The sequence below is a fragment of the Neodiprion pinetum genome, chromosome 7 (assembly GCF_021155775.2).
Source record: "Neodiprion pinetum isolate iyNeoPine1 chromosome 7, iyNeoPine1.2, whole genome shotgun sequence".
In the NCBI taxonomy this organism is placed as follows: domain Eukaryota; kingdom Metazoa; phylum Arthropoda; class Insecta; order Hymenoptera; family Diprionidae; genus Neodiprion; species Neodiprion pinetum.
Window position 1 is genome coordinate 540,334 of NC_060238.1, and position 25,894 is coordinate 566,227.

Here is a 25,894-nt window from a genome sequence, read left to right on the forward strand (position 1 = left end):
GGCTGCGTCGTTGCCGCGAACGCCACTCTCGATCTCTCTGCTCAACGTCATACCTATATTTCGGGCGATAAAGAGCAATCGTAATTATCCCTAGGTATATTATCATACCGAATGAATAACGTGCAATTTTCCCGTTCTTTGGCAAACGATCAGCTCTTCCGAAAGACGTGGAGAGAATCGTTGAATCATTCGCGGTGCGGATCGAACCGCACCAGGTTCACGAATCGCTTGCCTTACTCAATGTCGCAGGTACAAGAACGGTTCTAGGACAGAGTGGAGATATTGTGGGAAAAGTATGCATAGACAGGGAATCCCCTGCACGGAATGTCGCGATCCGTGGATCAAAGGACACGGCCGATCAATGGCGACCCGCGTGGTGCACGAAGGACGTAGAGCGACGCCTCGTAGGCAACGATGGTCAGGGCGTCGCGGCGCTCTCGGCGCTCCGGAATGCCGAGGTGGCGTCGGCTCGCCTCGCTGGTCGAAGTCAGTACGTGGGAGACGCCGTTCCTTGTGCATCGTTGCGTAGGAGAGCCGAGAGTTTGGCGCAGAGTCGAATTGCCAGTCGGGCCGGCATCCGCGACGACGCGACGAGTTTCTTTACCCGGGAGTCGTCGATTCCTACGAGTCAACTTCCAAGACAGGGTCCAAAGTCAGAGGCTGTCGTGCTTTCGGTCGGCGATTCTCGATATCACCCCCCTCGCTCCTCCTAACCCTCCCATCCTCCCCCCACCCACATCCGTCCTTCTCGGTTCGACATAAAAGAGACATAAATTTTCACAACCAACGTTACTTAAACGTACGTCTGCGACGACGACCTACGCCAACCCTACCGCCAGTCTGTCGGCGCACGTTGCCTCCGATTCTTTTACCGAAACGCACAAGTATATTCGCAGGGTTAGCGATTCGCGTTCAAGACAGATTTCTGTAGGTACTTTAAAAATTATCGCGCCGCGCTTTCGCGTCCTTCAGGATAATTTTCTTAAACTTCCAAGACGCGCGTTTGTCTCGTCCTCAGATGGTCAAAGGTGAGTGAGCTCGGTGCTTTCCTGTTTCGCTTCGTGTTTTATACCATCCCTTGATTCTGCATATTTGAGTATAAATTTTACAACCTGCCGCGACAATTAGAACAGTGAATAATTGTCTCGTCAGCATTATTTTCTATTCATGTAAATACTAAGCTTGGCATGCAATTTTACGCAATTCTAATATTCGTTTTATCATCTCATTCGTGTGATACTGCAAAAAGAGAGCATGTTGAAAGAAATGCAAAACAAGCCAAAAGAAAAAAATGGCTGGTTGCATTTAATAGAAGATCAAGTAAGTACCGCTTATATAGTATACATTCCTTGTTCTTTTTCTGTTCTTTGTAACAGGTTGACTTCATTTTTCGTCGTTTCGCAAAAACAAAACAAAATAAAACGAGCAAACAGAATCTGTATAAAATCTTCGCAAGACCGCGCTTGTCCTTTTCTCTAAACTTGACGATGCAGACTAGCAATCAACCGCAGACGATGCCGTCTCTACTTATCGCTCGAGGTACAATACAACCAAACTTTATTTCAAATTATACCATTAATATACTATATGTATAGGCGCTTCTTGTAAAAAATTATGCTCATTGTCGTGCACTTGTGTTAGATCTTGAGCCATTATTATTCGAGGCTAAAGTAAAACTTTGTCATTTAGTTTCACGCAAAGCCACGAGGTAGTGGCAAAATACTGTTTCCGGCACGAGGACGTTGAGAAAAACAAGCATGAATTTGCGACTGATTGTAGAGCCACTGATTTTCTCACGATAAAAAATATATAGTACTCACCTGTCCACGGAAACGCGCGGGATCTGCAGCTGGGTTAAAATGACCCACCTGCAAAAAATAAATTAAACAATGTACAGTAACAGTATTGACATGCTGAGAAACGAATGTACAGAGATAGCGAAAGTAACGTTTCGCAGCGTTCAAGCTCACGCGACACTTTGGAGTTTGCTGTACGAAGTTCAATTTTAAAACAAAGCAAATTGTAGGTCCGTTTCTTACTTTTAGTTGAATATGTATAAGGGCCGACCGACTAGAACGTATGAAATGAGTATAAACTGTGAGTCACCCGCAATAAGGTATTCCTACCGATGATCGTACGTAACATGTACATATACCTAGGCGTACAACAATGCGGTACATTTGCGCTGCGCGCTGTAATAATTTTAATACTTGATAACGGATTTTTTTTCTTTATTTTCTAGGATCGCTACCAGACATCGCCGTAACCATGGTTTCAGGCAGAGAGATCCACGGGGCCTTCAGGTACGAACCCCCGACACTGTTAATACGCCCGTGCTGAAATCATCAAATTTCGATTCCATTAATTCCCAGCACCAGCTCCGACTAATCGACTAATCGAATCAGCTGGCATCTCGTGTAACACGAATAATCCACTGACGCTACGCGGTAATTGTCATCCAGCGGTAAATCGGAATACGTGATGTCCAACCAAGTGTTGGCTGGTTCCGAAATTTTCGCAGGTCGTCTAGCTTTTGTACCCCGGCAAAGTAACGCGAATACCTAGGAGTTTTCCTCGGTTGCACGCACGATCAGGAGTCATAATCTATCCGTATCGACGAGTCGAAGGTGTACATGTATAACTATAGAGTACGTGACAGATAGAGATGGTCGCGGGTTGGGCTCGTGTGGGTCCAGTCGCGTTCGCGAATTGGCAGGAATGACGTCACATTGACGTAGGCAACAATTGTCGACTATTAAAACGCTAGAGCTCCGCTCCTCCGGCCGTCCGTCAAGCAGTGTGCAACACCACCGGGACGGATAGACGATTCGATTCGACACTATAAATTGAGGAAACTTCCGTGACTTCCATATGCAGCCCTGTTGTCGCGACGGCCACGCGGGCAAATTCCGCACACGTATTACCGAAAACAAGAGGATAAGCTCCTTCGTGCGATCAGTTGAATCGAAACGAATATCCCCGTACCTACACGTTGGGCTGTTCGATTCTGTACCTGATACAAGGAAAGAAAATATTTCGAACAAGCGGCGGAAGTTTAACAACTGTACGGTTCGAAGTCATTTCAAGCTTCGCGTTCTATTTTCGACCGTCAATATTTCAGTTGGAAAAGATTCAGGGGGATATTGACGTATTTCTACACCCACGTGCGAATTGCGGTGTAGGTAAATTATACACATGTGTATAATACCTTCGTGCATACGTACGTCCAAGTAGATCTTCAGCCCCCGTGCATACTTACAACGCCCTTCTCCTCACGATCAGCTATTATTCATTATTACCGTATACGTATGTATATATGTATATACAGGGACATGCGTGAAAAGAAGAATCTGCCGATGTTCACGCTTAGGTACCAAGGTATAGGTCGTCTTCGTTGAATAATTAATTATCGGTCAATATTAACGAGTCGGCATTGCACCTTATCGTTAATATCTCCGGGCGAGTCGGTGGACAGAGTTTTGAGAATAATCGCGTACGCTAGGCATTTATTAGAGACTCTCGAGCGTCGTTATGTACAGGAACGATAACAATAGCGCGAAATTAAGTTCAGTTTGACTATGCGATTAGCCGCCGCAGAGTTCTGAAAGGGACTCAAGGCTCGACGAGCGGTTAGCGGTCCAGAGACATAATACCTAGTACATACTTATTATTAAGTATCGCGAATGAGCCTCGAAACTTTCCACGTTTCTGCAGCAATTAGCGCGGTTATAACTGCTAGGTCTGTACATACATCCTGGGTGCCTCTGTCACGAACGACATCGGCTAGACTGTAGCAGGCGAGGAAAAGTACACCTATGGATATTTCACCTGCAACAAAGCGATGACAGGCGCGTCAACGAATTCGTGCGATAACAATCTGCCCGAAACCTATAGCTGCGATTTCTCTTCCCAAGCGCAGTTTGATCGTGGACGACGTCGACTCGACGGATTCCCTGCGGTGTAACTCGATCGTCGGCGAGAGCCAGGAGGTCGAGGGCTCGTCAGCGGGGAGCAGCCCGCAAACCTCGTCGTCGCACACCCCGTTGGACAGCCCGGGTGGACCGCGAGAGAGAATAAAGCAGATCCAGGTTGAAGCGGAGACGCGGCGGGGTGAATTCGCGAGGCTCCTCGAGGAGCACGCCCAGGTTGTCAGGAAGCTCAAGATGATGGAAGCCGAGGAACAGCTGAACAGCTCCTCCTCGAACGGAAGCGTCCTCGGCGCGGCGACGCAGGCGTGATCTCCAAGGATCATCGTCTGTCGATTGCATGGAGCAAAACATGTCTTACGCGATTTTACCCACCGAGATATGTATGCATGCATGTATGTATGTATGTATGTATGTATGTATGTATGTATGTATGTATGTATGTATGTACACACACACACACGCCGTTTGTGAGCCGTAGTGTTGCTTGATTCGAATGCAAATACCAATCCCAGTGCACTCGAAGCAAGCGTATAATAATACCTGTTACTATGTGTATGTATATAACGGATGTATACCCTGCTGAAAAGTAATGCAGAATTTAGAGCTAGATCAGCGTTCCCGGTTTCGTCAATAACGTAGACATGTCGGGGTACTTTTCTTTACTGCTTTTTTCTCTCAATTTCTTTCCGTCCCTTTTTTTCTTAACCCCTTACCGCATACGAAGCCGTATTTGGCTGTTTGGCTGCTTGAAGTGTCCAGTCTTTTTTTTTTTCAAAAACAACTTTGAATACTATGTGTACATTTCTTCGTGCAACGGAATGTATTCTTTTTGTTGTCTATGGTAAGTGCATACTGTTAAACTATTTCAGTAAATGTAAAATTTTCGTTCCATCTCCTTCGTAATTTATGCAATAAGGGGTTAACGGGCAAAATTTCCTGCAGAGCTAACATTGCTAGATTCCTTTTCTACTCCCTTGTCGCAACACGGGCACAAGGTACAATAAATAACGTATGTGTGTAGTCGAGAAAGCCGAAAGCCGACAGATAGCGAAGCGAAGACGCATACTGAAATATTGACATGTACGAGGCATTGATTTTACGTCAGAACGCTTAGTTGGCAAGCCGCATTAAGTTATGTAGCATGTATGGTATAGAAACAAGAAGTTAGGACGGCTACGAGTACGAGGAAAGTAGTAACGAGCGCGTAAATGTACTCGCACACCAAATGTGTCACCGTAATATTCGTGTAGTATATTAAATGACGAAATTAGGAGAAAAAGAAGAAAAGGTAGATAAAAAAAAAATTTATAACCTTTACTATAGCGGTATATAGAGATTGCGAGCATGATGAGAAGAAACATTCATAGTAATTATATGTATAGGGAAACTTCGTGAGGCTTTAACGTTGAAACTGCAAAAACCGTATACTATATTATACGTATGTATATATACACGACCTTCAGGGATACACTGCGTATCCCTGTATAATTTTATATAGCTTGGAAACAGAGGGCGGGCTTCAGGTGAAAGGTAGTAGAGAATAACGTACTTTTGGCAATAACTTTTTCAAAGAATTTCAGAAAGACTGCGATGCAAGGTAATAAAAGAATAATAATAATAATAATAATAATAATAATAACAACAACAACAACAACAATAATAACAATAATAATAATGATGATTGTTCCAAATATTGTAAACTAGTGATAATTTTTAGCGATATACACCTTATTAATTTTGTAATGAAATTTTTGTGGAGAAAAAAAAAAAAAAAAAAAAAAACGGCATTAATTGAAAAGTATATGTAAAATAGTATATTTGAGGTAATACCTACAAGGAATTGATTTTGGAAATAAATGTGAATAAATTAATCCTACGTCAACTTATGTCAGTGACTTTGCTGTAACGCTTAGCAGAGATGTACTAACATCAAGGAAAGTGAAGAGAGAACCACGGTGATCGTGTGTTTTTGAATGTAACTGGTTCGATCGATTCAAAATATAGATACGTACTTTATTAAATTGGTAAAATTTACATTCACGGCGATATCACAGTAATCTCTTATTCTCAGTATTTTACATTCTTGGGCGTTATGGCCGTAAGCGCCTTTGAAACAACATACCGTATCGATTTTGAATTACATTATTATTATTATTATCTGATCACACATAAAAAATTGTCGACTACTCGCTGTTACAAAATTTTCCACTTCAGGAACTATTCAGAAGACCTATGAAACTCAAGGCAAAGCAAGGGGAAAAAGTTACTATCATCAATTAATTCAGTTAATTGGTTAACAATTACATGTCAGGAAACCTTCACGGCGACAAAAAATCTTCAGAAGAAGATAGCAGCAGAACGTTCGACACTTGCAGTTCTCATAGGAGCGGCAACGATAACTGGGAGAGGAAAAGTCGAGGATTGGTATTGACACGATCTTCTTAGAACCAACGATATGTCGAAGAAAATTTTGAAACGCTCTGATGGAAATTTAACACTGCCACCACAAAATTTTTCAACGAATTCGCGACAAAGCTGAGTAAGTTCATTTACACAACAGTCGGCAACAACGTCCACTTGCTGCCGACAACTCGTTTGTCGGCAGTGAACGATCGTCGCTACAGAAGAAGTGGCGATTTTTGTGGAAAAACATTGTTTCGTTATTAGTATATAAGCAACGAAATTATATAAATTCATCAAACATCATATCATACGACCGCGCATGAAGGAAGGAACAAATTGCCAATTACGGCTCTCTGGGTCTCCGTTGGTCCGCGAGCATCATCATCCTGTGGCTGAGTTTAACATTGTGATCGCGCAAGTACCTAATCAGATCGGCTTGCTTCTCGAGTAATTCAGCCAAGTTCGATCCCTTCTGCTGACAGCCAACCTCCCCGCCACCGGCGTACGAGTCTTGGGTGAACGACGACAGCCATTCCTCACGGGTGACATCTGGTGGTGGTCTCAATCGATTGAAGCGCCTAACTCGTCCTAGAATGTGAACGCGGCCCTCCGTTAGTTATATCAATTTGATACAAGAAATGGTAGGCATCTTATTTTTTCGGTATCATCTTCGACGCAAACTAACAATCCGCCGGGCTTACTGATATAATTGACGTAGACAGGAACGATTATCGAAAGCTCCAAAGTGGTGAGAAGCAATATGTAGTTCATCGGCGTAAGCCACTCCGAAGCTCTGCAGTATTTCTCATAGTCCATTTTGTGCGTATGATGTAGGATTGTTGCGAGCAAAAGGTAAGCAACGTTCCAAAGTGAGGCGACGAAAAACGGAGCCCTTATGTGCGGGTAAGTCGACTGATAGAAGTCCAAGTAGCCGCTTATCCTCAAATGATGATGTTTCGATTTGAGAATATGATCGAGCAGCATTACCAGGAGCCAGTAGGCGCAGTGGAGATACAATAGTACGAAATATGTGTCGCATTTGTTTGATTCCTCAGGCCAGAACGAGATAAAGGCTATCCCAGTTATTTCCAAGGCAACCTAAGAATAATTAAATTCGTACGTAATGCGTATATGTCGCAAATTACTCAACTTTCGAACTTCGGTTAGGTTTTTCTACGTCACCCGAGGAGTTACAAAAGAACACCAAGAACGAGGTTATGATATTTTACTCACGCCAAATACGAGGGCGACCAAAGTGTACGGGATCGTGTCCAATTTGTGAAAGTTGTCTTCCTCCTGCGAGGTGATAACAGGTTGCAGATATTCGTCGTCGTCCATGTTCATAGAAGCGGCAAAAAATACGGCGCCCTTCAACGAACGAAAATATCATAAAGGCGATATTGAGGTTAGGGCTGGGTCGGCTTTTCCGCAAACTCGGAGAGTACGGCACTAGCTGAACCATCAGCCATGATTGGTCATTGCCTCACTTACGCTTCCAGAAGTGTTCGGCCGATCACGCACGAGGCTGACCATTCCCCGACGAGCCTGGTATGTGAAGGATTTCAAGCGAAAGATCGCCCGTCTTTATCTGCCTCGCGCTCTAGCGATCGGAAGGGACTGCCACCACACGTGTGCCGATGCATTCCTCGGAGTTGCGCTAGCAATAACACGCGCCTATGATCCCCCAACGTTTGTCGCAACTGCGGGAACGTTATTGCAGCCGCGATATTACATCGCGCGAACGATAGTCTTACGACTGAAAGATCGATGATCGAACAGGGACGACGGGGGTACAGGTATCAATCAACGTTCGATGACGGATCGTCGGTCGGAACTTGAGAGATGAGATCAGATCAGCCGCGATCAGCCGTTTCCCCGATGAGTTTACAACCACTCGTGTGACAAGCCACGGACTTTGGAACCACGGAATAAGCGATTCAAGTGTCGCTCCAATCACAATGGCATCGAGAGCAGACGACGAGCATTCTCGTCAGGCGAAGCCCGCCAAAGTTCAAAATTTCAATAACATCTCATTGTAAAGGCTGATGCGCGCAGACGGCACTTGGGTTTTCGCTATTTCAAAATGATTGTACCTTTGGTTGTTCGTAGTTGTTAATGTTTTTTGTGAGTAATCGTAGTATAACAGAACAGTAGGGGTAATTAATGGTTAAAAAATAATGCACTCAAGAATGCCAAACTTATGCACTATCACGAATCGCGATGGATGACCGAGGAATAATTTTTGTCGCGTCTCCGATGTATATGCTGGGTTTTCGCTGTTTGGAAGGAAAAAAAAACAAAAAAACGGAGCGACAAGAGAAAACGGCGACAAGATGTCACCGGGGTGATCGCCAGAATATAAGGAAAACCTCAAAACTCGGCAGTGTTTCAAGTTAAAATATAGAAAATAAAACTAAAAATGAAACATCAAATCAACTGTTGTCAGATAAATCCTACCCAAGCACGTTACTCCGAAAGGACTTTTATTACGCTACGAATCCTGACCGCATTTTCGCGTTAAATCGTATAAGTCGATGGGGTTAAATTCCGCTTTCCTCTGCGACGATGCAACATTTCTCCGAACACTCGTCGTCATCGGTGCAACGAGGTGTAATTGATGCAGCCCAGGAAACGAACGACCGTATCCGAGGCTCGGATACGTCGCAGCGAGATTACCGAAAGAGCAAGGAGGACGGCTGTCAGCGGCAACCGTCCCGGGGCTGCAAATTGTCGAACGAATGGTATTTCGTAACTTGTAAACGGACCAATGCCCGAGAGACTTCCGTTCAGACCTGGGAGCCGTGGAAGCGCAGCACCTGCGTTTCCAAGTGCAATCAGCTTAGAAAATCGACTCGTACCTCAGCGACCGGTGAAGACGTAGATTTCCAAGTTTTTCGGGAGAAAAAATGGTTCTTTGACGCCGGCGCGTGTTGCGAGCTGTGCACGAATCAAGGAATGAACCGTCGTAGTTGCGGAAACGGAACTTTGTATGCTGGGGAAATTCACGTCAACGCCTATCCCAATTCCTCCATCGGCGACCCGGCGGCGGGGGCACCGAACGACGGTTACAACCGACTTTCGGAATTGAAATACCGCTCGGGTAACGAAGTACGGGATCGAGGTAAAATCCCCGAGGATAAAAGCCCGATCACCCGGAAGAATATCGGCTGCGGAATTTGCGAGGCTATACAAGACCGACTGTTCGCGGACGTGGCTCTACAAGTTGTCGTTTGTTCGAAAAGAGATGCCAACACTGTCACTGTGGAACCTGCGGAGGGTGCTAAAACAGCATCGAAGAAGTCGTCGGATAAAGGTGTCTCGGGACAAATGGGGGCAAAACGTACCGAAACTTCGAAGGCGAAGAAAACGGTCGTAGTTAAAAAACGAAGTAATATCGGTTCGAGTAAAAGGAGACCTTCGGTAAAAAGCAGCGGCACGAAGAAAAAGAAAGTTCGTAAGGTGCTGCAGGGAAAGAAACTGACAGACGGAAAGAGCAGCACGAATTCTACGAAGGTATCGGGGAATGAAGGCGGCGTTAAGAATGATCTGCACGTTACTACGCCTCCGGTTCCAGGGCTCCGAAGGATCTGCGTAGATGTCATGACGGATGACGACCTCTCGAAACATGATCGTATACTTTGCGCTCACGTCAGGCCTGTCGCATCGCTAACAAATGTTCCGCCGGAGAGTGAGGATAAAAACAGCCTCGAGAGCGAAGGAGGTGAGTCAGTAATTGCCAATGATTTTAACGACGAAACAAGTGCCTCGCCCGGAGGTGGGCAGAAAAATGACGAAACTATTGACAAAGTCGAAACGGAATCGAAGGTTGAAATTTTACAAAATAATATCGAAGCGGACGGTTTAAACAAGTTGGGGACATGCTCCAGTAAATGTAAGGGTATAACAACGCAGCTGCAGACCTGTGACAAGCTTCGAATTAAATCTGGCGCTGGATCATCCAAAAAGCAAACTGAATACGAATCAACGTCGTTGGAAGAGAATCAAGAGGCGCTGAAACGTGATAGCGCGAAGAAAAAATCCGTGGGCAAGAAACCGCGAAAAGCTCGAAGATCCTCGAGGTCGAGCAGCAGCGAGCAGGACGACGATTTTCCACAGAGGAAACTCATCCAATCGAAGCATTTAGACGCGAATGAAATTCAAAAAGTGAAAACTAAAAGAAACGTTCGGAAATGTGGACAAGAACGCGCGGGCGAACTACAGGGGGAACAGTTAGTGACAGTTACTGACGAAACTGTAACGACCTGTGAGAAATCGACAACGGCTGGAAAGTCAAGGACCAGGTCACCCGTCACCGTCGACGAGCCTTCTCTCGCCTCGGTAAGATGATGCATCGGCCATCCCCGAGTCCCCTGTTTTCCTCGACTTGGCCAACCTGACAGTGTAATTTTTTCAGTTCCCTTTTGAAAAAGATACCCTTCCGAAATCAGGAAAGCTAGGGTCGCGACGTCGAGAAGCCTCGTCGGTGATGACGATCTGGCAGTGGCTCTGTCGAAAACACCAAAGGAGCCGCACGCCTGCGGAAATCCCGATGTTCGGGAAGACTTCCCCGTCATCGGGATCACACGATAATCACGCTGCGAAGGACCCGTTTCTTTCTCTTCTCCTCCCGGATATCGCATCCGATTTCGCAATGACAACGGCGGGAGATTCCACGTACGGCACCGGTTCGTTCGATGGAAAAGCTGCTTGCGCGTCTTTGTCAAAGGTTGACGGAGGGAGAGGATCGCGGAAAGTTCGGAAGTCTAAAAACAAACATTAATTGTTCGTCCAACGAACGACACGCTGTATCGAAGTACACCGCTGAGATTTCGTAACAAATAAAAAGCATCTTCGTGAACACCTATATGCCTGTCTGTACTTTCTTACAGCGTTTATAAAGATTCGCATTCGCATTTTGGCCCTTGGCCTTCGCATCCAGGTGTATGTATTATAGGTAGGTGTTACAATGAAGCCGTGTGCCCGTTATTTGGGGGTAGGTATACGAGTTAAGAGGACGCGTGCGCGTTATTCGCGTCTGTTGCACGTGGAGGCCGAATGAGCTTTCGCAGAAACGGTCGGAGCTTGCAGTCGAGCGTGACTCGGCATGCGGAGCGTTGCTAGTTTGCAATATTTTTTTCATATTTTTTCGCCTCTCCCCGGCGAATGACGCAGTCTCTCCTAAATCGAGGTAAAGTAAGCGGTTGGTCCTTATCCGTCAGCGAGATGAGTTGTAAACTTTTACGGAACCGCGAATTAGTTAATTGCTGCAAGGTGCTGACCAAATTGTTACTCCGATAATTGATGAGATTTTCATATTGCTGAAGCGGTTCGCAGAGCTCTCTGTTTGGAAACAAGTGTAAACTTTTGGAGGTGAAAGGAAAGTAAAAAAAGAAAGAGAAAAAGAAAAAACCAAATGAAAATGCCGAAGCAGGTGTATCTGGCAAGCTGTTCAAGTTTGGAATTAGAACGGAGTTAAAATTGGAGAGAAAATGATTTCGCTCCGAGTGCAGTAACCAGTGTTGTTACCTGCTTGTCGTAACATTGTATAAATCGGCTACAGAGCGGTGTACCTACCATTTGTACAGTATCAAGTAAGTCGGAGCGTTCGATCGGCCCGCAAAGAAGCAAACCGTGATAATCATGAGCAAGTCGTCGGAAGAAGCCGGTGCCAACGGACCTCCGCAGGACGGATCGGGGGAAAACGGTGGCCAGAAAGACGCGAACGGTATTTATGAAAACCGTGCGGGGACGAAGAAGATAGTTCGCGTGGTCACGGTAATGGCCTACGTATTTTCCGTGAGTTTTACCGCGATTCTTTTGAGTGCCTATTACGTGTTCATCTGGGAGCCACCGAACCCGAAAATGATACAGCGAAGCCGACTGGTCAGCGATTCTCACATCTATCTGACCCATTATTTGCCAGATTCGCGAGAGAACTCTTCGGAGGGGGAGCCGCTGGCGGCCACAAAAATCGACGATGATCTGGGGGAGAAGTTGAATCTCTTCGAGAGAATAACTTTGCGGAAAGGACGTCAGATGCGATCCGACGACGGTTCGCAAAGGAGGCCCAATTTCGACGATAGAGACAACTTCGTAGGATTAAAATATTCCACCACCCCCTTCGCCGACCTACGAGGCGACGTATCGTTATCCTCCGTTTATCTCGCGACGACTGCTTCGCCGGCGGGTGATTTGTCTTTGCTGGAAACCAGCGGAACATCGTCAAGAAAAACGGAGCCAGGCGAGAATTCATCGCCAACCGAATTCGACGCATCCAATCGAGCTACTTCCGTAAAAGTCCGTGTAACGACGGCCTATTCTCGAGCATCCGTTTACGCGAAGCCAACTCCCGGAGACTCGGGCGTGCCCCGCGACGAGCTCGAGGACGATGTGGAAGAAGGGAAGAAATCCAGCAATCTTCGCCGAATTGCAAATGAGACGGCACGGGAATCCGGCGGTGAGGGCAAAAGCAACATACCTGAGCGGTTACCCGGAATCACGTTCTTCGCCACGGATGAAACCAACCTCTCGACGCCCCGACCAGACGCTTCGTCGAAACCATCCGCACCATCGGCGGTGGATCTGAGAGGAATCATTTATGCGGGATTACGTTCGAAAGTTGGAAACTATTCTCATTTCGAAGTCCGACCCGGCGGTACGGTGAAGGGTAACGGAGGTAAGGGGTTTGACGGTCATTTGTGAGAGGGACCGCGGATGTTACGTAGACCCCGGTCGTTGTCGGTGGTGGACGCGACGGGTGGTTCAAACCGCTTGTACGATACGCGCGAGGGGGAAATAACTCGAGATCTGAGTGACGCAACAATTTCTTGACTTGAATTAATTTGAATTAATTCATCTAATGCAACATAATTTTCTTTATTTCAAATCAATTTTTTTTTTTATTCGGGCAAATTTCTCTAATTCAACTTAAGCCATTTGAATTGACTTTATGAATTTCAATTTTTTTTCCCGAGTATTATCACTAATTCATTCTAACTCGGGTGAGTTTCAAAAAAATTTCACTCTATTCCATTTTATTTTGTTAATTAAAATTCATTATTTTCAATTCAACTCAATTTTTCAATTAGAATACATTTTTTTTTTTTCTCTATAAACATACAATTCCGGCACGAATCCAAACTAATTCAAATCAACTTGACTTAACATCTCAAAACTTGGTTATTTCTCACTTAATTCTCAGCAATTTAGTTATTTTGCACTGATTCAGTTGTTCTCGGTAATTCGAGTGAATTGCAATTAATTCGCAAATCTATCGACGCATCAGTTCAGTGAGTTATTTCCCCCGCGGATACACGTCGGTATTACGTCACTCGGAATATTGTATTGTACGGTTATATATATTCCAGTGACAGCTCCTTCGACTGTCTCGATAATACGTACGTCGTAGACAAGACGGATTCCCCGTAAAAGTTGCTCATACATGACGTAACTATCCCTGGATCGCGTTCATCGCTCGATTTAAGAAAAAAAAAATTCCCGTATAGTTTCTTTCAAAGTCCCCGCTCAGTCGCATTTACATAACTCCCGCGCAAATCGACAATTCCAATCGGGTTGCGTTTTCGTTGCACAGTTGCACCAATAAATTTGCATGCATGTAGGTACGTACGGTTATGACTGACTGTACACGTATATTGAATAAATAAAATTGCAAAAAACGTACGAGACGGCGATTGTCCCGATATTTTACTGTTAAAATTTTATCCTGTATATCATTTTGTAAAATTCTTTACAAAATTGTATTTCAATCACACGTGCCAAATTCTCATTTCGCTCGCTACATTGACGATTTCGAACGAAGCTACGCGGGAATTAAGGAAGTGCGTTATCGCGGATGCCAATCCGTTTACCGAGAGAATGATCCCGATCATTGTCCTCAATAAAATGTCCGCATCCACCCAAAGTATCACGGTAATACGATAAAAACACACAAGCGAGTGCCGGAGGGCGGTGGTAATTAAAGCCTTACAAATAAGCGAAATACTCGGGTCAAGGAGGGGTCAAGGAGGGGTGGGTTGGAAGGTGGCGGTCGGATTATCCGTGGTACCCGACATAATATGCGATGCGGAGTCGTAGAGGAAAGTCGGCCCTAGGAGGGCTTCGCGTTTCGTTACATCACCCCACATTTCCCCCAACAAAACAGTTTGTTAGTTTTTTTTTTCTCTCTCTTTTTCCATTTTACTAATTTTTTTTTACCTCGAGATTCTCTCCCCAGCAGGGAACCGATATAGGTACATAACTAAGGAAATTTTCGTCCGATTTACGCACACGGTAAATAATTTCAGCGATATGGTGTACACATAGAAATCAATCGTATAATGCCGCCCTTCACCGCGCGTTGATGCCTTCGGCGTCTAACGTCATGTTATGCATGTTATATATAGGTATATGCATATGTATACGACGCGGGTCTTATAGATTGAGGGCGTAGTAGATACATACACACACACATATATATATATATATATATATATATATATACACACACACATATTACCGAGGATGTTTGTCTACGCGGAGATCGAAGCCATCCGGCACTCTTAAAACAAAGGTGCGCCTCTATACCTATTACATACATTATATATTTCATGCTTGAGGAATTCGTAAAAATCTCGAAAGGAGACGTGCGTAGATATACCCTGCGTACGGTATACATGATACAACTTGTGTACGTACATGCCGCGAAGAATCCACTGTGAAAAATTGAAAACTGTCAAAATGTTTATTCGTCGGTCATAAGTTCGATAACGGTGTATAAATAATAAGTAAGGCATCGACGGTGCGGGAATGGAAATAAAGTTTATGACGTTATCGCTACTCGTACCTCGATTACGCGGTAAAACGACAGGGCGGGACTGTTACGGTACAGCAGTGTCGACGGACGGCGGAGGATTAGTGAAATTACACGCGACGGACACCATGAGGTGACCCGTGGCGTTAAAACATCTTGGCAGGCCGTACACGCACACCTACAATAGTCGCATCTTGGCCGTTCATCGATCTGCCCGAGCTTCGGGTTTGAATCGTATACGGAAAAGGCGGCGTGATCTCTTTCCACGAGTACTGTTCGAGCGAGAAAAACGGTGAGTGGGCGGGCCTTAATTAATTCGTAGCACGTACGATGACGGGGAGAACGCGTCTTCGAGCTCCAGAAACGAATCTGTTCGTTTTGGGATCCTTCCGTCCTAGCAAACATCAAGCGCCGATTATAGATAGTAGTTTGAGTGACTAACGTTGGATCGTCGCAACATCTGCGACAACTCTTTTCGGGCTTGCGGAATTCCTCATCGAGGCTTGCGCAGTACGCGGAGGTTGTAGCTTCCCAAGCTTTGGAGCGCATTCGGAAGGTTGTGGGTGTGCCTCAACGTGGTGAGTTCTCTACGAGCGGGCTACGAACACGCCGTTTGGTAAACACGCGGCTCTAAATAACCCTCAGGGGTTCAAAGCTGCGCGAACCTCCGCCGCCTAGACCCGTTACTCAAATCTACGTCTCGTTGGTTTACCGAAAACTCGGCACCTCGGTGGTTTAAAACTCGCATCGCCTCCCTCGTCATCGTTTTTGCGGAAGGTCGTAAACGGACTACTCGCGGCTGTCAAAATATTTCTTGGAAACTTGAAAGAAAAAAAAAGGGCAAAGACCTCGGCTGAACAACCGTGCCTGTACACAACGAGCACGGCAAACTTATCAACGAGATGTAATATACCGCAAAGTGAGAACGTTGCATTTGGCGCAGGGTAACCTCGAGGGTAACGTACTCCGTTTATCGTTAGATAATCAATCGTAACCTTCCAAACATCGGTCGACGGTTAATTTGGTGAACTTGATTTTTCCTCGCTCCTTTTTCCAATCATCGTCGTCGTTATTGTTATTAATAACATAACACTGATAAGCGGGTGCTACGATAACTTTCGACTAGATTGGAAGGCCACGTACAAACAGAGCCCTGGAACGGGCCAAATTTCCCCGCATAGCGAGTGTCCAGAGCGCACGATCTGCGCGGCGCATCTGAGCAGGAGGCTTGCCAATAACGCGAGGGGAATCATTGCTCGTGGCGGGTTTTCGATTTCCAACCAGCGACAAGAACTATAATTGAAGGAAAATCATGAAAATCCATAAAAATTCCGATAAAAAAAAAATCATCAAGGTAGCGGTATAATATATAAGGAAAAGGAAGCAAAGTTGTTACGTCGACGTAGAGAAAATAGGCGGGGAAGAGATGCAGCTGTCAAGAAAGATGAGCGCCCAGAATATGATGGCTAGTATAAGTCGTACTTTGCGTACAAGGAGAGATAGCAAATCGGCCGCCGCTAACGAGGTGAAATTTGCCGGGGAGGAGAGCAAGGACAAACTTTACGAGCCTAAGCACAGGCAGAAGCTAGTGCGGGTCTTGACGGTCGTTGCCTACGTTATTTCTGTTAGCCTAGCTGCGATTATTTTGTCCCTTTACTACATGTTCATCTGGAAACCGGAAGACCGTCCTTTAAACGCTACGAGTAGCAGAGCCGGGTGCCCGAATTATACGAGCAGCCCGCCGCCCGGTGCGGGGCCGGTTCCCACCACTCGGCATCCCGGATCGACTCCTTACCACGGTAATTAACGACGAAGCCGCTCCAACTTCCAAAGGGGAATTTCTATCGCGGGGACAAATAACTAACAAGGGGATCGGATCGTTGGTATTTTTGTTAAAATGTGCCCATCCCTTGGTTAATTTGAAATATTTTTCAACACAAATTTGTATAAAACGAGTTTAATGTAAACTTGGTAAAATACCAACAGTCCGATCCCTTTATTAATCATTTATACTTTTCCTTTTCCCCTTAAAACCTCTAATAAGATCTAGACACAGGACGCGCGTTCAACCCTCTTGGCACGCTTGCAATAACGTAAAAATTTTCAATGTTTTTCGCAGACGCGATTGGAGACGAGAGAAGGGGGACGGAGGCGGCGACACCGGGCATGCCGTCAGTGTCCAACTTGGACGAGAATTTCTACGATGAGATTTTGGAAGAGCGCGACGATCGGCCAGCGTTGAAGAAGGACGGAGACGATGCGTCGACCACCCTCTCCAAGGATCAGCCATTTTATGCAGGGAGAAACGCGAGGGATCGCATCCTTAAGCGGAAATGAGTGATACGGCGACAAGGACCTCGTGAATTCAGTTATGGGCAATTATATTATTCGTCTTCGTGCGATGACCGACGCAATTATACACGCGTGTAGGTACACACACGCGTACATGTACATGCGTGTGCACGTGTGCGGCAATTCGAACCGAACAAGAGGCATGCCGGATTCGTTGTCTTGCGTAACATATTTTTAGAATTCAAATCTCATAGAGTTGTAAGTCTGGAATTGTCACAGCGATAGTCCTTCCATATTATCATATTACTCATATTATGTGTAACATTTCACGATTATAATCCACAGGTATATTCGTATTTATTCACAGATATCTATGAATATACGCACTGATGGATTTGAAAAAGTTTGCACGTTGATGAATACAGTTTGTTTATAGATGTTATTATTCTACGGTGTGATAATATTAATACATCTCTACTAATGTTATACAGAGGTAAAATTGTTTGTGTGTATGCAAGGGGTAATCTCTGGAACTACCGAACCGATATTGACAACCCTTTCGCCAATAAAAAGCTAAATTATCCCTGAGCAACATAAGCTGTAATTCATTTTGATAAAAATATGCGTACTTAGTTTGAATTCCCAATATTTGTAAATCAAGTCGGATGGAAAAGCGCTGCTTGACTGCTTTATCTGCGTCCGCTAAACAAATGGTTGGATATAAGGGAAAATAATGTATGTTTAACTTATCGTTTGATTTGACTAACCGTGCGAAGCCGGAACGGATCGGTTGGTATTGTATATACATACCGTAAGTATATACACGCGACTTATTGTATTTCCAATCGAAAGTACCAAAGCAACGGCAACGATTTTCGAAACGGTGTTTACATGACTGGAGTGTTGATCGAGTTGACCTAGCGAGAAAACAAAAAAAAAAAAAAAGAATGAAAAAAAAAAGAGCCCAATCAGGAACACAGCGAGATAAAAGGCAATGGAACACTGGCCAGTTAAGGACAAAATGATCAAGTGATATGAATCCTGTGTAGGATAGTGGGAAGATTGAAGTTCGCTGCTACGGATATTCTGAGTTTTTGCACACACCGTTACGTGGGGAAAGACCAACAATATCTAATAGCCGGGCCTGTTCTACTCGTAGCTGAGGAAAAAGAAGGATTCGTTCGAACACTCTTTCGGTTGTACAATCTGCAAGAATATTTTTTTAATCGTGTGCAGTTATCGTCAAAATGGACCCGAGGTGTGTAGTCGGTACCCAGATATTTGTTTGTTGAAAATGTATTTTATAGTCAGTCTAGAATAGAATTGTAATGTAAACGTTGGTACGAAGAGTGCCAGGCTTGAATAATCTTAACGGTTGCCTCATATGTGCATTAAATTGTAAAATATCGGATTAATCGCGATAAGTGAATCGTTTCTTTATTACAGACAGCCAGGGCCCATCCACATACTCAATCTTCCGCAGGAAGTACTCGTGAACATTTTTCTCTGTTTTAATGCCAGAGAACGTCTAGAAGTCGCGAGGACTTGCACAGTATTTAGACATATTATACACCGTGATCCGGACGTATTGAGGTCAGTCTACTGTAGTGTGCCTGTGACAAAATTAATTATTTGCGTTCGCAGTACCTGGTTTGTTCGTTTCTAAGAAAAAAGTAGTTACAACAAGATTCAGTAGGTACCTACTGCCGCATCTGGTGATAGAGGACCGGAATGGTGCTGAAACGTTTTCACAAGTTGGGAGAGTTGGCAGAGTTTGTGCGATTCTGATTATGTTTCTTATTTTTTTTAAATATTTTAATTTTTTTTTTTTTTCATGTGAAACCATTCACCTTTTACAACGCATGACCAAAACTTTGTGCAGTGATGGATCTCGTCCATTTTTCCCCATCCTAATTTCGACTCGAATTTCAATGTATACAGGAATTTGGATTTTACCCCAAATGGATGGGTGACACAATTCAAAGAAATCAAGACATATTTTGTCAGTGAATACAGGATGCCGTATATCCGTAAAGTGAATATAAGTAACGCAACGTGCATGAAGCCGGGAAGGATGTTGAACAGGACGGTTGGCAAGGCATTGAATCTTGTCGATGTTAATGTACACGGACTTATATTCGAGAATGTTGGAATTTTGGCATCTTTTCTTGCGCCCCTGCTACAACTTAGAAGGCTGGTTGTGGATTGGCCCGAGCCGGATGAAGATGTTTACAGGACCATTGATGTTATAGGAGGACCGTTAGGCAGGCTCAATTATTTAGGAGTAAGATTGAGCGTTTATAACACGAATTTACTTCCTGCTGTGCGATGCAGCTGTAGTGAGCTAGTGGAGTTCCGTATAGTCGAACTGACACGACAGGAGCGTGACGACATACTAGATATTCCGTGGGCTGAGGAGCGCCCAAATAGACTGCAGAAGCTTAGAATTGTTCAAGCTCAGGGATGGAAAGCGTCTACCACAATGAAGAGTAATATTTTTCATATGATTCCGGATTTACATCAGTGGACAGATTTTCAAGCGATTGGTAGTGCTGTTGCATTCAAGGGATTCTATCTTGGTATGTTTTCATAAACATTATTTTTTTATTTTTATAACAATCAGTCTGAAGAAAAGGACTGTCATTGTCGCTTTTAGTGATCCCTTCCATGTCCAAATATTGATTTATAATTTGACATTCACGGGAATGTTCTGATGATTCACAGTTTTTGCAAATAAGGCTTTTGTCAATCGAAGACTTTCAAATTTTACAATTTGTGTACTGGAAATTTTCAACCAGGACGTGAATTTTTTACGATACATCAAATGTCACTCACAGACGCTACGTGCTGACTGGTGCTGACTCTAAAAAGATGATTGCATCTGGTTGGAAAGAAAGGAAGCATAATTCTTGAAATATCACAATCGACTCGCGAACATAAGTTTCAACTTGTGATTTCAGAAAAAAATGTCGAAATTTGTCCTGTACTAGTAAGAACGCGAATACCACACGAGGCTCCGTATCACCATTTTCCTGATGTTATTCCGATTGTATGGTCTGTGCTTTCGGAATCCTTGTTGGAACAAGTGATAAGAATGAACCACGAAGACGTGCCGTTGGAATTCTGTTGTTTACGAAGAACAGGCTTAGGTGCATCAGCAAACGCCAGTAACTGGCCATTCATATTGAACATTAAAGAGGCAAAGGTAGAATCGTATGACGGGACATTACGTGGATGTGCACCATAGGAACCACTCTGACAATCGACGTGTGTACGCGTACCCCGGATTGCCTGTAATTAGGAGTCCTTATGTTGCGCATTCACGCAATGTCCCGGTACGTTAATAGTCGTAGTATTTATTCCCCGCTCAACAGTGATGTTTAATTTTCTTTTTTTTTTTTACCTGAATAGCGGGATGAGAGTAGCCTATTATTCACTCTCAACTGTTCTCCCCCAATCTGCGGGAAATATGAGATCATAACAATTTTTCAGTTTTCTCTGCTTTTCTTCATCTCTCTTAATCTCCAACTTTATTCCCTTGTTACGTAACGTACAATTAGATACTTTAAAGACAAGCGAAAAATAAGTTACCAATTAAATCGAGTTACAACGTTAATTAATGTCATCGATGTTTCAGCGGCTGCTGAAAGATCCCGAGTATCCGATAACTTTTTTGTACTTGGACCATCAGATTGATCCGTATTGCGATGCGCATTTAGTGGTATCGGCATTCCCAAGCTTGACAGATCTTATTTTAATTCGAATGATAACAGCAAACGGTAAAATGGAATTTCATATTCATGAACCACGTACATGTGTTTGTGCTAACTGGATTTCCGCAATCGACGTTAAATCGCGGAGTTAGATCATCAATTCATCCAAGTAGCGATGATACATGTATATATTAAAATTGAATTCCGTGACAAAAACTCATTATGCTTGCAGAGATTAGAGAAGCAGAGCACAGAAGTAGGCTACCCTTGAGAAGATCTCTCATCAGGCGAGTTCCTGGCGTACCTTTCGGGTTTGTGGATGACCCGATGGGCAACACGGATGGTTCTTTTAAACTTCTAGTGGAAAACACTCCGCTACTTCGGGATTTAACGATTTATTATTCGAGAGTGTGAGAACCAATCTCCGATACCTTACGCGTGTCTAATACGGATTATGAATCGAACAATATTTACATTATTTCAGCCCCGGAGAGCAGGACCCCGACTTTTGGGACTTGAGTGCTCTGAACTACATTCCAGAATGGCGGCATCTCACAGCCTTACGTTTGGCCTTCGTACCCACCATAGATGGAAGAATTTTTCTCGGTATCGGAAGACAATGTCCAAACCTGGAGATAGTAGTGTTAGTCGGTCTGACAGAAGCGAGCCATACCACAACCTACGTAACAAATCTTTCGATAATGCTAAGGCAGTGTAGTAAAATAAAGCAATTCTCACTCGAAGAAGAGGACGTAACCGAAGCGATGTACCCGGTTATGCCGGGTGAAGAACCTGATTCGTTTCAATCGCTTGAATTGTTCGCCGCTCTTGCCTGCAATGTAAAGCTCCAAATGGTTCATGTATCGCTTTACGAAAGAGGAATAGAACTCTTCGATTTGGTCGTAGCGATGGAAAACCTATTGAAGATTTGCACGAGGTTGAATATATTAAAGTATCTCAACGTTTATATAGGAAATAATCCATCCGATGCGAATTACGTGATCAATGAGTTATGCAGGTAAAAATAATAAGTTTGTCATTGTTTTTGTATCGTAGAATTATTGCTTCGTTTTTTTTAAATTTCATATCTTCGCTCGGTTTATCGGCGGATAAATATATATTTTTGTCTGTCGCAGAATAAGGAATGAAGTCAGGCGTCCGGAATTGCAGTTCGCAATAAATTATGGAGTTTGTTATGCGCGCCCAAACGCTGAACCTATCGTTGAACCAAGACTTCCGGACATTATTTTTGAAGAGTGCCCACGTATACTTACTAAATCTTGAAGATCACGTGTGGGGAAATCCCTAATTTATAACTAACTAATTTATTCCTTCAAAAATATACCACACACAATATATATTATATAATGTACTATAAGTATAATACTGTTTGTCTTATATTTTGTTCACAAACCCATAGGTATGTTCGATAAATTTTATTTTTAATCAATAAACATAATACTGCTGTTTCAGGTATTACTTAGATACATAATTTTCGGTACAATATTGCAAAATCGCAGGATTTCTAAAGATTTCGCATACTAAATAATTTCTCCTGATTGCTCTATACACATATCACTTGCCATTTTCTTACGCACGTGCTTTGAGCCCGCGCCACGTTTTTTTTTTTTATCCGCTACGTGAACCGATCGACTCCTTTTAGCAATTGGAAAGATCAAGACTCTCATTTTTCAATAAATACTGGAATGTAAAAAAATGTGGCTAAACCGGCACCGCAAATAATTCGAAGACCTAACAATAAGTCATCAAATCCCCTTTCTTCAGTCTAACAGGAGTATTATTATTTTCAGTGAATTTCTGGAATCAGATTAATCATTTATTTACTTTCGTTGGAGATTTCGGTTCAAATCTGGTGCTCGTCGACGTAAGCTAAAAATCAGTCACCCAGCTTTTTCATCGGATTTTATCGCCAACTGTGGAACGTTTATTACCAAATGTATACGTACTACATACATAATATGATTTTACAAATGCAGCAGGGACAATTTCGATACCGGACAAATACTTTTTCACTCGTCGTCAGTCGCCGGTCATAAACATGTGGACGTCTTGCCCCGAACTAATCATTTTCGTCGTCCTTTCGGTGCCGACGATACCTGCGAGCTTCAACGCGTCGTATTTCGAGTATACCAACGTTACGGTCATGTTGCTGTCCGAGCCTGCGTTCGGATTCTGATTCGCTTTCTGCATTAGGTTGCAAATTTCGCTGTAAAAGTGAGGGAACGTCGGCGGTGCGAAGAATATGAGGTGCCTTATACCCTTGAGGCGTATCCTACGGAAGAAATGGAATCGCTCGGAGTAAATGAGGAAATGCGCGTCGCTGTGGTAAAACATGTCCCTCGCCCTGGCCACCTTTGCATCCTTCGAATACTCGCAGATCTGAACGAAGCTGAGCTCCTCTTTCTTGAAGTAGTTGCGAACTTTCACGAAGTCAAAATAGGACGGCACGTAGATAACGGTGTGATTCATTATGCTGTCCTTGTACTGGGGGAGAATCTTCGAGACGAAGAAAGTGAACCTGGCCTCTATGTCGTGGCCGTGGTCTCGGGAATCGAACCTGTGAAACACCTGGGGCACTTGAATCACCGTTTGGCAAACGGTCCCAGAAGTCACCGGGTTCACGACCCTCGCTTTTCCCGCGTAGTTGAAGCACCGCTTGTTGAATATCGCGTGTATCTCGGGTAACGGAACGCCGGAGAATATCAGCGTCTGCCGATAGAACTTGGACCAGCCGTTCACCACCCAGCTGCGAACGCGAGAGAAATCCGTCCCGTGGGATTCCTTTGGCTGCAGATGTGCGTGGTCGAGGACGTGCAGCAGGTGGTCCCAATTCTGCATCGCGAACACCTCCGTCTGGTCCATCACGAGCAACTCCACGGAAGCAAGGAAATCGTAATCTCTGTCGGGTTCGCCCTCGGCGCCGACGAGCATTCGGAGTCCCAGGACGGACGAAATGATTATGTCGGACGAGTAAAAGTCCGAATAGAGTTTCAACGTTTTCTTCGTCACGGATATGCCGATTTTAAAGGTATCGTCGACGTTTCCTTCGAACGTTTGCTCGTAATCTTCGGGCTTGGGATTTTTCCTCGGCATAGCGAGTTCGTTGCCACTGAAATCCTCCATGAATCGAAGTTTGTTCACCACGGACCCACCCTTGTCTTCCCCGATTAAAATCGCGATCAGTAGCCGAACGATTTTTAAACACGAGTGCCTGAAAGGGACTATTATAAGAACCTTCGGCCTGACCAAACCCTGATCCCGATATTCATCCGGTGTATCCGCTATCCCTGACTTCTTGGCTTTTGTCAGTTTCGCATTGTGATGCAAGACCTTGGTTCTGGTTTTTAAAACGTGATTAACCGCGTGCAAGCAATAAAGAAATCTAATTTGTTCGCCATTGGCGAAATTTCGCTCGTTGTAGCACAGATCTTGATAATTGTTAATTATGGTGAACAATTCTTTTTGCAACGGGGTTAAGGGACTAGGCTTAGACGCCAGACTGTCTTTAATATTATCGTAGTTTGCCTTGGAGATATTGCCTTGAATTTGTGACTTGATGAATAACTTGTCCCAGTCAACGTCGTCTATGACTTGCGGAACAGCTCCGTGTCTGGCAAATTGCTTGTCTTCCAATATCGAGACCTTGGGTCGTTTTCTAACAGGCTTAGAAAACTCATCCTCAACCTCTGGGATTTGAAACACAACGGTTCCGAGAGCGGGCCACTTCGATCTACTGGTGGCAGCCTTCTGAGGAGTTAGGGAAACGGATTTGTACAAGTCGTCGTCCAAATCGTTGAGCAGATGAATTGAAAACGGATCTCTGAGCTTCCCAGCATCTTCGCGCGCAGTCTCTTGATCCTCTTCCTCTTCCTCCCTCAAATTTATCTCGACATGTTCAGCGTCGCTAGCCTCGGAAGTGACGTGATCTACGCCCGAGTTTTTCGTCTTGAAAAGATTTTCTTCTGCGACGGAAGATTTCACCTCGGCTTCGTCGTCAGGCTCGGATTCAGACTCTGACTCACAATCGGAGTCAATGACAGGTTGCCTCTTAGTTTCAGCACCACCGATAGCTGAAAGCAACATTTTTAACGGATCCTCTCGTTCCTCTTCCGAACTCTCAGCCTCAAGTTCCAACTGTTTGCTCCTCTCCGCCTCTAATTTTCGCCTCCTATTTTCAATCTCTTCGTTCTTGGCATCACGTTCCTTGACATACGAGGCTTCCCTGATATTGAATTTACATTTTTTCACCTTAGGCTTATGCTCGAAACGTTTATCAAATTTTCGTCGATTCCCTCCGCGAGTCGGTTTTTTCCCACGAACCATTGTCAACCGTCCCACTTTCAATATCGCCAGCAATAATTCAATTCAAATGAACACGGCCTATCGACAACCAAAAACTGAACGCTTGCATTGGCAAGCACATGGTTTTTAGGTTAGGTTCCGTTGAGACAGCAGCACTGCGAACGAGGCGGCGGAGAAGGTTGGCACCAATGGATACCAAACATAGCAGACGACAAAGAGCGGGGAGCGTCGCCTTATTTGAAAACGAAATTGACACAGCGTATACGTTGCGGCATCTCCTCGAATGCACAGCGATCTCCGCGAAGCGAGGAAAGATTCGAGAATTTCACGGAGAATGATCCTTGTAAAAGTTATTGACGGAGCTGGTCTTGTCGATTGATGAATCGGACGAAACAGTTTTTTCCGAGCAGCTGCGATATTCCTGT

The 25,894-nt window shown here is 44.3% G+C and overlaps 6 protein-coding genes across 7 annotated transcripts; 4 read left to right on the forward strand and 2 right to left on the reverse strand.

The window, feature by feature from the left end:
* Positions 1-482: 482 nt before the first annotated feature.
* Positions 483-6,248, forward strand: LOC124223407 (uncharacterized). Of its 2 annotated transcripts, XM_046635329.2 has the most exons (4): positions 483-1,028; positions 1,377-1,539; positions 2,243-2,303; positions 3,920-6,248. In XM_046635329.2, exons 2-4 carry the CDS (start codon positions 1,488-1,490, stop codon positions 4,236-4,238), a joined length of 432 nt encoding a protein of 143 aa, XP_046491285.1. In that variant the 5' UTR covers positions 483-1,028; positions 1,377-1,487; the 3' UTR covers positions 4,239-6,248. The 2 variants fall into 2 exon arrangements, with proteins under 2 accessions (XP_046491285.1, XP_046491286.1); XM_046635330.2 differs by lacking the exon at positions 1,377-1,539.
* LOC124223401 (transmembrane protein 192) lies at positions 5,922-8,234 on the reverse strand. Its single transcript, XM_046635319.2, has 4 exons — positions 7,824-8,234; positions 7,566-7,700; positions 7,034-7,430; positions 5,922-6,920 (listed from the first exon to the last, which is right to left on the reverse strand). The coding sequence occupies exons 1-4, from the start codon at positions 7,863-7,865 to the stop codon at positions 6,676-6,678; spliced, it is 819 nt and encodes a 272-aa protein (XP_046491275.1). The 5' UTR covers positions 7,866-8,234; the 3' UTR covers positions 5,922-6,675.
* LOC138191265 (uncharacterized) lies at positions 8,160-16,553 on the forward strand. The gene is made up of 2 exons (XM_069137823.1): positions 8,160-10,670; positions 10,747-16,553. The coding sequence occupies exons 1-2, from the start codon at positions 8,898-8,900 to the stop codon at positions 11,110-11,112; spliced, it is 2,139 nt and encodes a 712-aa protein (XP_068993924.1). The 5' UTR covers positions 8,160-8,897; the 3' UTR covers positions 11,113-16,553.
* Positions 16,554-16,565: 12 nt separating this feature from the next.
* Positions 16,566-18,040, forward strand: LOC124223393 (uncharacterized). The gene is made up of 2 exons (XM_046635302.2): positions 16,566-16,940; positions 17,261-18,040. The coding sequence occupies exons 1-2, from the start codon at positions 16,568-16,570 to the stop codon at positions 17,476-17,478; spliced, it is 591 nt and encodes a 196-aa protein (XP_046491258.1). The 5' UTR covers positions 16,566-16,567; the 3' UTR covers positions 17,479-18,040.
* A 389-nt stretch (positions 18,041-18,429) lies between these two features.
* Positions 18,430-22,471, forward strand: LOC124223387 (uncharacterized). The gene is made up of 8 exons (XM_046635279.2): positions 18,430-18,691; positions 18,880-19,026; positions 19,375-20,012; positions 20,394-20,638; positions 21,071-21,212; positions 21,379-21,556; positions 21,631-22,164; positions 22,283-22,471. Exons 1-8 carry the CDS (start codon positions 18,681-18,683, stop codon positions 22,428-22,430), a joined length of 2,043 nt encoding a protein of 680 aa, XP_046491235.1. The 5' UTR covers positions 18,430-18,680; the 3' UTR covers positions 22,431-22,471.
* A 240-nt stretch (positions 22,472-22,711) lies between these two features.
* Positions 22,712-25,648, reverse strand: LOC124223385 (U3 small nucleolar RNA-associated protein 25 homolog). The gene has a single exon (XM_046635277.2). The coding sequence runs from the start codon at positions 25,488-25,490 to the stop codon at positions 23,187-23,189; it is 2,304 nt and encodes a 767-aa protein (XP_046491233.1). The 5' UTR covers positions 25,491-25,648; the 3' UTR covers positions 22,712-23,186.
* Between the last annotated feature and the right edge of the window lie 246 nt (positions 25,649-25,894).

Bases quoted from the DNA above. Each gene is read 5' to 3' on its own strand.
- LOC124223407 (XM_046635329.2), top strand. From the start codon at position 1,488: ATGCAGACTAGCAATCAACCGCAGACGATGCCGTCTCTACTTATCGCT. The intron at 1,540-2,242 runs GTACAATACAAC...TTTATTTTCTAG, and splicing joins GTCTCTACTTATCGCTCGAG to GATCGCTACCAGACATCGCC. The intron at 2,304-3,919 runs GTACGAACCCCC...TCCCAAGCGCAG, and splicing joins GAGATCCACGGGGCCTTCAG to TTTGATCGTGGACGACGTCG.
- LOC124223387 (XM_046635279.2), top strand. The intron at 21,213-21,378 runs GTAAAATGGAAT...TTATGCTTGCAG, and splicing joins TCGAATGATAACAGCAAACG to AGATTAGAGAAGCAGAGCAC. The intron at 22,165-22,282 runs GTAAAAATAATA...TGTCTGTCGCAG, and splicing joins GTGATCAATGAGTTATGCAG to AATAAGGAATGAAGTCAGGC.
- LOC138191265 (XM_069137823.1), top strand. From the start codon at position 8,898: ATGCAACATTTCTCCGAACACTCGTCGTCATCGGTGCAACGAGGTGTA. The intron at 10,671-10,746 runs GTAAGATGATGC...TAATTTTTTCAG, and splicing joins ACGAGCCTTCTCTCGCCTCG to TTCCCTTTTGAAAAAGATAC.
- LOC124223401 (XM_046635319.2), bottom strand. From the start codon at position 7,865: ATGGTCAGCCTCGTGCGTGATCGGCCGAACACTTCTGGAAGC. The intron at 7,431-7,565 runs GTGAGTAAAATA...AATTATTCTTAG, and splicing joins TGGTCGCCCTCGTATTTGGC to GTTGCCTTGGAAATAACTGG. The intron at 6,921-7,033 runs GTAAGCCCGGCG...TTCACATTCTAG, and splicing joins TGTCTACGTCAATTATATCA to GACGAGTTAGGCGCTTCAAT.
- LOC124223393 (XM_046635302.2), top strand. From the start codon at position 16,568: ATGCAGCTGTCAAGAAAGATGAGCGCCCAGAATATGATGGCTAGTATA. The intron at 16,941-17,260 runs GTAATTAACGAC...TGTTTTTCGCAG, and splicing joins CGGATCGACTCCTTACCACG to ACGCGATTGGAGACGAGAGA.
- LOC124223385 (XM_046635277.2), bottom strand. From the start codon at position 25,490: ATGGTTCGTGGGAAAAAACCGACTCGCGGAGGGAATCGACGAAAATTT.